General features: G+C 64.2%; 5 protein-coding genes across 5 annotated transcripts in view; 1 reads left to right on the top strand and 4 right to left on the bottom strand.

Moving 5' to 3' along the window:
- AMSG_10626 (developmentally-regulated GTP-binding protein 2) overlaps positions 1-360 on the bottom strand; it is a gene marked incomplete at both ends in the record, with an annotated part of 2,161 nt that extends 1,801 nt beyond the window's left edge. The window contains one exon of the mRNA XM_013897884.1: positions 337-360. Within this exon, the coding sequence (XP_013753338.1) occupies positions 337-360 (24 nt within the window). The remainder of the gene's footprint in view (positions 1-336) is intronic.
- Positions 361-875: 515 nt separating this feature from the next.
- On the bottom strand, positions 876-1,287 carry AMSG_10628 (uncharacterized protein; the record flags this gene model as incomplete). Its single annotated transcript, XM_013897885.1, has 2 exons — positions 876-1,055; positions 1,174-1,287. 2 exons carry the CDS (start codon positions 1,285-1,287, stop codon positions 876-878), a joined length of 294 nt encoding a protein of 97 aa, XP_013753339.1.
- Positions 1,288-1,767: 480 nt separating this feature from the next.
- Positions 1,768-4,083, bottom strand: AMSG_10629 (mRNA cap guanine-N7 methyltransferase 1; the record flags this gene model as incomplete). The annotated part of the gene is made up of 2 exons (XM_013897886.1): positions 3,915-4,083; positions 1,768-3,257 (listed from the first exon to the last, which is right to left on the bottom strand). Exons 1-2 carry the CDS (start codon positions 3,934-3,936, stop codon positions 1,768-1,770), a joined length of 1,512 nt encoding a protein of 503 aa, XP_013753340.1. The 5' UTR covers positions 3,937-4,083.
- A 655-nt stretch (positions 4,084-4,738) lies between these two features.
- AMSG_10630 (DNA polymerase A) lies at positions 4,739-7,725 on the top strand (the record flags this gene model as incomplete). The annotated part of the gene is made up of 2 exons (XM_013897887.1): positions 4,739-4,837; positions 5,093-7,725. 2 exons carry the CDS (start codon positions 4,739-4,741, stop codon positions 7,667-7,669), a joined length of 2,676 nt encoding a protein of 891 aa, XP_013753341.1. The 3' UTR covers positions 7,670-7,725.
- AMSG_10631 (T-complex protein 1 subunit alpha) lies at positions 7,676-9,853 on the bottom strand. Its single transcript, XM_013897888.1, has 2 exons — positions 9,769-9,853; positions 7,676-9,293 (listed from the first exon to the last, which is right to left on the bottom strand). The coding sequence occupies exons 1-2, from the start codon at positions 9,836-9,838 to the stop codon at positions 7,720-7,722; spliced, it is 1,644 nt and encodes a 547-aa protein (XP_013753342.1). The 5' UTR covers positions 9,839-9,853; the 3' UTR covers positions 7,676-7,719.
- Positions 9,854-10,100: the final 247 nt, after the last annotated feature.

The following is a 10,100-nucleotide window of genomic DNA, read 5'->3' on the forward strand; positions in this document are numbered from 1 at the left end:
TTCAATGGGGGGGTGGGCAGGACGAAAAGCGGATCGCATGGGTTGCCCCCCCAGCCAGCCACCCGCCACCGCCCGCCAGCCACCCGCCACCGCCCGCCAGCCACCCGCTGAAGAACCGACTCGCTTTCGGCCCAAGCCACAGCCAGGACTCCAAGCCACCACCACCACACACTACAACTACGACCCACTTAACCCCGAACCCATACAACAATGGTACGCGCCCCTCCCCCCCTCCCCCCCTCCCCCTCCCCCTCCCCTCCCCCCCCCCCCCCTCTCCTGCCTCACCCCCGCACTCACCCCTCCTGGCCCACAGCTCTTCTACTCGTTCTTCAAGACACTGGTGGACCAGCGTGTGGTCATCGAGCTCAAGAACGGGCTGACTATCGAGGGCTCGCTCCACTCTGTCGACCAGTTCCTCAACTGCAAGCTCAACGATGTCAAGGTCGACGACGAGGCAAAGTTCCCCCATCTCGTCTCGCTCACAAACTGCTTTGTCCGTGGCTCGGTCATCCGCTACATTCAGCTGCCCAAGGACGCTGTTGATCTCGACGTTCTCGAGGATGCTACCCGGAAGGAGCTCGAAGCTGATGCGTAGAGAGCTCGAGGGTGTGCGCGAGTATGCCCGCGAGTGTGCACCCGACGATGCGCGTGAGTGTGCGAGAGAGTGGGTGTGGTCGTGCCCGCGAGTCGCTCGCTGTCTCAAGCGAAGTTCCCCTTCCTCCACATCCACCCACATTCCACGCCAGCAAGACGGTCTCTGGCCGCAAGCTCTGGGCGGAAGCACGTGCAAGATCAGCCAAACGGTGAACGAGATCGCAGTGCGCTCGGTGAGATGGATGACCTCCTTGCTTCCGCCTCTTCGGTCGAGGATGGCACTAAACACGCTGTGCGCCAGATGTGCTTGGACACGCGAGCGATGCCTGCCAGTAGGCGTCAAACAGGGCCTCGGCCTGGGCGTAGAGCGAGGACTCGGGGCCGGATAGCGGTGGACCGGCGGCACCGATCCGGTCGACGTCCGGCCTGGCGGCGGCCATGTTGGCGGTGACAACAAAGGACTCGACATTGGGGATGGAGGCCCGAGGTGGGGAGGTTGATGAAGCCGATGATTGTTGCCTGGGCAAAGAGGTACAGCTTGGTGTGGGGCGTGTCGCCCGGCCAAAACCGTGCTCTGACCCGATTCTTGCCAAATTCACGAATGAGCAGGTTGATCTTGCTTGTGGCCTTGCCTGGCGGGTTCTGTTTCTCGTCGGCCACCACCCGCAACACCAGGCTGTTGGTGGTCGCCATCGCCGCCCGCACTACCTCGTCCACGGCTGTGTCCGAGAACTTGTACACTACCTACCGCATATCCTCCCCACTCGTGGCTTGGCCAACCAGCTGCGAGAGCGCATCAAAGCCCGAGATGTCGATCGTCTAGTATAGTCGTATTCCGCCGTGCCCCTACGTCAGCAATCCGTCCAAGAACTTGTCCGATCTGGCCAACGACCGCCACGCTGCCCGTCCGCTGTTGCTGCTACTGCTGCCGCCGGCGCCGTCTAGTGAGTCACCGACACTTGCTGCCGCGGCGACTGCCGCGATCGCGACTATGAGCGCCACCCCCATCATCACACTGAGAGATGCAGCCATGGTCGGTGTGGGAGAGTGAGATGTACGCGGCGGAGAGGGGAGAGAGGGAGACGGCCAAGAAGACAGCAGGTTGGACAATGATTTGTTACGAAGGCTAGGATGGTTGGTGTGTATGGTGTGGTGTGGTGGTGTGGACGGAGATCAGTCGTCGCCAAGCACAGTGACAGCAGTGTCGATGTTGAGCGGCGGGTACATGGCCTTGACCGGCTGGTCGAGGATGTGGTTGCCGGTCCGCTTGGCGAAGACCATGATCTTGTAGAGCGAGATGATGTCCCACTCGGCCTGCGAGGCATGGGCGGGCAGCATGCGGTTGTACTTGGCCTTCATCTTGTACTTGTCGTACATCTTGGAAAAGTTGGCCGAGAAGACGAGCTGGAGGTCAAACTCAGCAGCAACGGCCTGCAGCTTGGCGGTGGGAACAACAAACTCGGGGCAGTCGACCAGGTCGCCGAGGGCAAAGTCGTAACCGAGGCCAAAGTCGAGGTCCTTGTCCGAGGCGGGCAGCGGCGCGTGCATGCGGAGCGAAAAGTGCTCGTTGCTGAGAGTCATTTTGTCGGGCGACTTTGCGAGCCGCGACCGAAGCGCAGCCTCGTCGACGGTTGTGGCAACAAAGTGGGCGCCCGGCTTGAGAAAGGCGGCAATGTTCCAAAGCATCATGCGCGCGTGCGCCTCCGAGCCACATCCGTAGTGCAGCGCAAACTGGCACGAGGCCAGGTCAAAGCCTGCCCCGCCGGTGGCCACAGGTCCGATATGCTTCCAGATCGGGACCCGGGTCGCGTCAGCAGCCACAAACCGCGCCACAAACCGGCGCTCCTTCATCCCGTTATACCGCGAGACTGCCTCGTTCACGGCGCCGCGCGCAATGTCGACGCCGACCCACTCGCGCACACCGAGCTTGGCCCACTTGAACAGGTCGCCACCCTTGCCGCACGCCATGTCCAGGACCCGGAAGCCTGGCTTGCGACAAAAGTCGCCCAGCAGGTTGGCCTTCATAAAGTTGTTCACCGCCCGCAGCGCAATGAGTGGCGACGACTGGCGAGCCGCTAGCGTCGCTCCAGCCGCCACCGAGTCGTAGTGCGCCGCCACCCGCGAGCCGGGCGTCCGCCGCGACGTCGAGCCCGGTGGCGGCGGCGACGCCGCCTCGGTCGACCACGTCGAGCTCCGCGGCCGCTGCGGCGAGTCCCACTCGAGCGCCACAGACGGCGTCACAGAGGTCTCGGGCGAAAACCCGGCCGGGCGCCCGGGCGCTCCGCTCATACCCACCATGCTTCCGCCGGCTGCGCTCCCGCCAGGCCCGCGCGGGAGCAGCGACGTCGACGCCGGTCCCGCCATACGCGCCGGCGGCGCTGCAGAATCACCCGCAGCCCCGCCGACGCTCGCGCTCGTGCTTGCGCTCGCCATTCCGCCATACAGCAGCTTGGCCCGCTTACTCTCGCTCTCGCCCTCTGTACCCGGAGCCACAGCTCCGGCATTTCCGCCAGCGCCCGGAGCACCAGTCAAGGCCTCCGAGTCCCGCTTGCGCTTCAGCGAGCCCGGGGCGCTCGCCGTCCCGCACCCGCCCGGGCCGCTCTCGCCCTCGCCACGGGCCACATCCATGGTGCCCACGCTCAAAGGACGGCCCACATCAGCCGCTGTCGCCCCACACCCGCAGCCGTCGCCCACGCACCGTCCACACCACCCGCAGAAGCACCACCCAAGCCACCCGCACCCGTGCGCCCGTGCGGGAGAACAGCAAGTCGCCATCACAACCGCACCATCCGGCGCCGCGGCAGGGGGGGGGCAAACCACGCCGAGGAGAGCGCCGAGGAGCGGGGAAAGGGCCCAAAGTACCGGGCAACATCAATGCCACCCCCACAATCGCATGTGCACGCGCCGCGGACCAATATTCCCGCCAGCAGAGGACGGCATAGGCCGCGGGTCGCGGCAGGGAGAAGGCGACCAGCCGCCAGTTTCGCGCCGAGCGTTCCGAGTCGCATTGGAAGGCGGGCAAAAAAAACAGCGACAGGCAGCGGCAGAGGTCACACCAACCACGCATGTTCCAGAGCAAGGAGACAGGGAATATGTGAGCCAAGGAGGTGCATGGTGTGTGCTTCTACTCCGTGGCAACGTGTTTGTGAAGTCCGGGGGCGGACAAGGGGAGCTGCAAAGGAAGGGGAGGCGGAGGGAGGGGGGGGGGGGGAGGAGACCCGCTACGATCACGATCATGATCACAACCCGTCCGCTCCACACACACACTCTCTCTCGCTCTCACTCTCTCTCACTCTCGCTCTCTCACCCGTGCGCCGTACCCGAAGAGCCGACGACCTCCATGATGTGGACGCTCTTTTTTCTTCCTTACCACGTCCAGAAACGACGACGGCTTTCCGGACGAGCAAAGGAGTAACTCGTACCCAACTTCTGTAGCTTCCTTCTCGAGTAAACGAGCAAGGAAGGTGTGAGCGGTCGGATCGAGAGAGTGAGGTGAAAGGCACTACGATTGGCAAACGTTAACGATAATTGCAAGAGCCAAACGCCAAGCCGACGATTAATTTCGAACAAACGGATCGAATGCTTCGATGCACCCAAAACACTCTCTCGCTTGCCGGCCGAGCGGTCGCTCCGCTGGCTATACTGCTTGGGATCGTATCTCCTTGCTTTCACTACACTGGCGTTCAGTGCCAGCACATTGTGCCGATTGGCACGGTTATCCGTGTGTACATGAGCTGCAGCCGTGTGCTCGCGTACACACGACATCAGCGTGCGATTTGGGCACCCAGAGCGCGCCCCGTCATCATCGTCGTAGTCGTTGCGCATCGTTACCTCATGGGAGGGAGGGTGGCTTCCCGCTCCTCTGGAGCCGACTGTGTTGACGCCATTGGAGCTCTCAGCAAAGTAAGGTGCCAGCTACCTTGCTTTGCTCAGGCGGCTACGAGTTACCCGTTCAATACCGCATCGATAGTCTGTGTCGATTGTCCGTGGCCACCTACCGCCATTGAAAGAGGGCCATGATTGCTTTGGTCGATTCCTCGCATCGCTCGGCGGCTACGATTGTCCACTATGATAGCTATGAGTGAGCCCCATCGATTCCTCTGGTACGATTATTATTGGCTAACAACGATTATTAATGGGTACGATGAACAGCATTGCCAACGCGACACGGCCGCACTCACCGCCGACCATCAACAAGCTCATTCTCGACATCAAGCGCTCTGCTGCCGCGCACGCTTACATCGTACCATCTCATCATGAGCCACAACCCTCTTCCGATGGGCCAGACCCTCTCTCCCTCCCATCACCCCCTTCCCCCCCCCCCCCCCCCCTCCTCCCCCCGAGCCCCGCCCAAGGACGGAATAGCTCGTCTGCCACTGCTCTCCCTCCACCGCCCATGCTCCGACTGTATGGATGGAGAAGCCGGCTCAGCTGGCTGCGGCACTCGGTGCTCGCGCAGCAGTGGGCAGCTGGTCGTCAAAGCGCTGTACATCATCAGGTGGTGCTCTCGTTCTCCACAGCAGTTGGCAGACGAGCAGCTGCTACCGACGCAGGCGGTGAGGTCGAGCTCGGAGCGCAGGCTCAGGCCGAGGCCCATGAGAGCGATGGCGATATTGTTCGCTGTGTCTCCGAGGTGGGCGTGGCCGGCGATCGCGCGGTGTGGCGGAACGATGACTTGGGCCGGCCGGTCGAACTGGATGGTCTCCCCACTGATGTCACGGTGGTGCGGACGCCCGACGAGGCGGCCGAGCTGGCGGCGGCGCTCATCGAGCTATCACGGGCTCATCCGGAGCGGATGTTTGCATGCGATGTCGAGTCGGTGATGTCGGCTGACGAGGCGGTCGACGGTGACGGCGAGGGTAAGGGCGAGGCCGGGCAAGGCGCGACGGGTGTTCGGAGCGCGCCATCGCTGGCCAAGACCTCGCCGTACCTCGCCGGGCGAGTCATCTGCCTCTCTGTCTACGCAGGGCGCGATTTTGACTTTGGAGCAGGCTCGCGGCTGTGGATCGACAACCTCGATGAGGCCTCAGGCTGCCTTGAGGCCTTTGCGCCGTTTCTGGAGGCGCCCGAGGTGCCCAAGGTCTGGCACAACTACTCGTTTGACAAGGCGCAACTGATGCGGCACGGCATTGCCGTGGACGGGCTCGGTGGTGACACGCTGCACATGGCGCGGCTGTGGAACTCATCGCGCAAGCTTCGCGGGTACTCGTTGGCAGCGCTGTCGGAGGACTTGCTGGCGGCGCCCAAGGTGAGCATCAAGGACAGCTTTGGCATGCGCAAGATCAAGGCCAACGGCGAGCCTGGCAAGCAGATTGTGGTGCCCGAGCTGGACGCCGTGCAGCGATCAGCGCGGCTGGTGAGCAAGTGGATCCACTACTCGACGTACGACACGCAGGCGACGCACGAGCTCTACCTCGAGCTAGCGTCTCTGCTGGCCGCGACGCCGTGGCGGCCCAACACCATGACGCTGCCGGCCGGCTTTGAGCCGCGATCGGCCACCATGCTCGACTTCTACAACGCCGTCTGGAGGCCGTTTGGCGCCCTGCTGACCAACATGGAGGCGCGCGGCATCCGGGTCGATGCGAGTCAGCTGGCGGCGTCCGAGGCCATTGCCATCAACGACCGCGACGCCCACGAGCGTGCCTTCCTCGACTGGGCCGATGCTGTCTCCCCTGGCGCGCGGCGGATGAACATTGCGTCGCAGCTGCAGAAGACGCAGCTGCTCTTTGCGCCGTGCGCCAACGCCAAGACCAAGGAGAAGCTCCCGCGCGAGCGCGCGTTCAAGATCCTCAACACCGAGGGTATCATTCTGGAAGGCAAGAAGAAGCCGCTCAAGCACCGCGAGCTCGCCATCGCCGGCCTCGGCATGAGCCCGCTCGAGACGACCGACGCCGGCTGGCCGTCGGTCTCGTCGGCCGTCGTCTCGGCGCTCGCCGGCAAGATTGTCGATCCTACTCTCGACGATGCGAGCGTCAACAGCTACGGCGCGGCGTACGAGCAGGTCGAAGCCGCAGCCGGCGCCACCGGCGAGGAGCGACCGTTTGCGGCGTCGGCGACGCCCGGGCACGACGCGTGCGTCGCTCTAGACGCGCTCGCCAACGTCACGGCCATCGACACGCTGCTCTCCAACTTTATCATCCCGCTCCAGACCATGACTGACGACGCGTCGCGGATCCACTGCTCACTCAATCTCAACACCGAGACCGGGCGGCTCTCTGCACGCAACCCGAACCTGCAGAACCAGCCTGCGCTCGAGAAGGATCGGTATCGGGTCCGCGACGCGTTTCGGGTCCCGCCCTCGCGCACGCTCATTGTGGCTGACTACGGGCAGCTCGAGCTGCGGCTCCTGGCGCACATGGCGTCGTGCGAGTCGATGATTGCGGCCTTTGAGCTCGGTGGCGACTTTCACTCGCGGACGGCGCTCGGCATGTACGGGCACATCCAGGAGGCGCTCGACTCGGGCGAGGTGCTGATGGAGTGGGACTCGTCGGACGGGGCGGCGGCGCCCAAGCCGCTGGTCAAGGACGTCTTTGCCTCTGAGCGGCGCAAGGCCAAAGTGCTCAACTTTTCCATCGCCTACGGCAAGACGCCGATCGGCCTCGCAAAGGACTTTGACGTCACCGTCGACGAGGCGCAGCAGACGCTCGACCTGTGGTATGCCGACCGACCCGAGGTGCGGGCGTGGCAGGAGGCGACGATCGAGGAGGCCACCCAGTGCGGGTACACCACGACGCTCATGGGCCGGCGCCGCTACCTGCCGGCGCTGCGGTCGAGCAAGCCGTTTGCGCGCGGCCACGCGGCGCGCGCCGCCATCAACACACCCATCCAGGGCGGCGCCGCCGACATTGTCACAGCCGCCATGCTCCGCATCGAGGCCTCGCCCAAGCTCACCCACCTCGGCTACGAGCTCCTTCTGCAAGTCCATGACGAGGTCATCCTCGAGGGCCCGGCCGAGGCCGCCGACGAGGCGCTCGCCGAGGTTGTGGCCCTCATGGAGGATCCGTTCGGCGTCCCGCTCAAGGTTCGGCTTGAGGTCGATGCCAAGCACGCGCAGACGTGGTATGAGGCCAAGTGAGGATGGTGCGTGTTTGGAGGTGTACAGACAGAGTTTGTTAAAGAGATAACTTACCCGCCGCGCTGCATGCGGCGCATCTCCTCCTCGGAGGGAGGTGGGGTAAGCTGGATGATGTCGTCGACGCGGAGGATGGTGGCGGCGGCCTCGGCGGCAAACTTGATGGCCTTGACCTTGGCCATGGCGGGCTCGACGACGCCGGCGGCCATGTTGTCGCGGACGGCACCGGTCTTGAGGTCGAGGCCGGTGTGGGCGAGGGCGGGGTTGCCGCCGGCAGCCTGAGCCTCCGAGTGGGCGGCGCGGAGCTGGGCGACGAGCTCCATCGAGTCCTTGGCGGCGTTGATGGCGAGGGTCTTGGGGATGACGAGGAGGGCCTCGGCAAAGCAGGCGATGGCGACCTGCTCGCGCGACGAGATCGAGGTGGCGTACTTCTCGAGGTAGACCGAGAGGGCGGTCTCGACGGCGCCGCCACCAGGCACAACACGCTTGGACTCGAGGACGCGCTTGATGACGCAGAGGGCGTCGTGGACTGAGCGGTGCATCTCGTCGAGCATAAACTCGTTGGCGCCGCGGAGGACGATGGATGCGGCCTTGGTGAAGAGCGGGTCGCGGATGACCATCATCTCGTTGTCCGACACGCGCTCCATCTCGACAATGCCGGCCTGGCCAAGGTCGTTCGGGTCAAAGGTCTCGGAGCCCTCGAGGTCGCCCATGGAGAGGATGACCGAGCCGCCGGTGGCCTTGGCAATGCGCTTGAGGTCGACCTTGGAGCAGCGGCGGACGGCCATGGCGCCAGCCTCCACAAAGTACTTGAGGCAGAGGTCGTCGATGCCGCCCGTGGTGAGGATGACGTTAGCGCCGGCCGCCAGGATCTTCTGGATACGCTCCTTGGTAATGTCGGCCTCACGCGTCTGCATGGCCGTCATCTCCTCCGGGTCCGAGATGAGGACCTGGACCTGGAGGCCGAGGCGCACCTTCTGGAGGTTAAAGTCCAGGAGAGCAATCTTGGCGTCGGTCACCCGCTTGGGCATCGCCTCCGAGCCGAGCCGCACGTTGAGGGCGTAGCCGTTGACCCGGAACGATTCGCGCGACGACTTGCCGTGCGCCTTGAGAATGTTGACCGCAGCCACCGGGTACTTGCCGTACTCGTTGCCCACCGCCATCATCGAGTCGATGCACATGCGGGCGAAAAAGTCCGAGTCGTTGCCGATGATCTTGGACGACATCGAGGTCTTGGCCGCGTTGAGCAGGCCGTCCTCGCCCATGGCGTCTACGTCAGACTGAAGCACGTCCTCGATGTACTTGACTGCCGCCCGTGTCGCGAGGCGGAAGCCCGAGATGATGGTCGTGGCATGAATCTTGGACTTGATGAGCTCGTTGGCCCGCTCGAGGAGCTCGGAGGCGAGAATAACCACAGACGTCGTTCCGTCTCCGACCTCAGCATCCTGCAGACCAGCCAGCTCGACGAGCACACGCCCCGCCGGCTCCTTCACGTCAAGGCACTGAAGAATGGTGGCGCCATCGTTGGTGATGGTCACCTCACCAATCTGGTCCACAAGCATCTTGTCGAGCCCAGTCGGGCCAAGCGACGACCGGACCACGTTGGCCACAGCCTTGACCGCCAGCACTACGCACACACCAAGATCATAGTTAGCAAGATGCCCATCCCCTCTCTCGCTCTAGCTCTCCCTATGCCTCTTCCCTTCCCTCTCCCCCCCCCCCCCCCCCCCCCCACCGTCCCTCCTCTTCGCCAGCCAGCCTCGGCTCGTCGGTGGATGGGCCGCCGGCGCGCGCCCGCCCGACGGCGACCCGCGGGACGGTGGGGGGGGCAGGGGGAGCAAGTTTTGGCGGGCAGTCTCCGAGACGGCATGGGAGGAAGCAAGGATTTGAGCAGAGTGGACAAGGAGGTTCGCCTCGAGTGACACAGAGAGCATGGGCATGACCTTGTTGCACAAGGTGTACCACGGCCATAATGGTGGAGGGGGTGGCGTGGGGGAGGGAGGAAGGGGCAATTTTTGCGGGATTCTACGTAGAGGCGCCAAGACTCTCGCCCCTCTCCTCGCCGAACAACAGGCATTCTCACTCTCTAACATATACCATACCGTTCTGGGAACGAACATCTGCGCCCTTGGTCCGCTTGCCAGCAAGTGCGAGGGTTCCCTGAGACTCCATGACTGATTTCTCTGGCGTCGGGTGTGGGACCCGAGCCGGTCTCTCGACCACCACTCTCGCCCACCCGTCTTCCCCTCCCTTTTCCCCACCGACCATGAATTGAATGGGAAGTTTCCGATGGTGGGGCGGGGGCGGGGGGGGGGTGGGGGGGGAGGGGTGGGGTAGGGGTAGGTAGGGAGGGAGGGTAGGGGGGGGTAGGGGGGTAGGGGGGGTAGGGGGGGTAGGGGGGGTAGGGGGGTAGGGGGGTAGGGGTAGGTACGGG

This window comes from Thecamonas trahens (genome assembly GCF_000142905.1).
Source record: "Thecamonas trahens ATCC 50062 unplaced genomic scaffold supercont1.62, whole genome shotgun sequence".
Lineage (NCBI taxonomy): Eukaryota > Apusomonadida > Apusomonadidae > Thecamonas > Thecamonas trahens.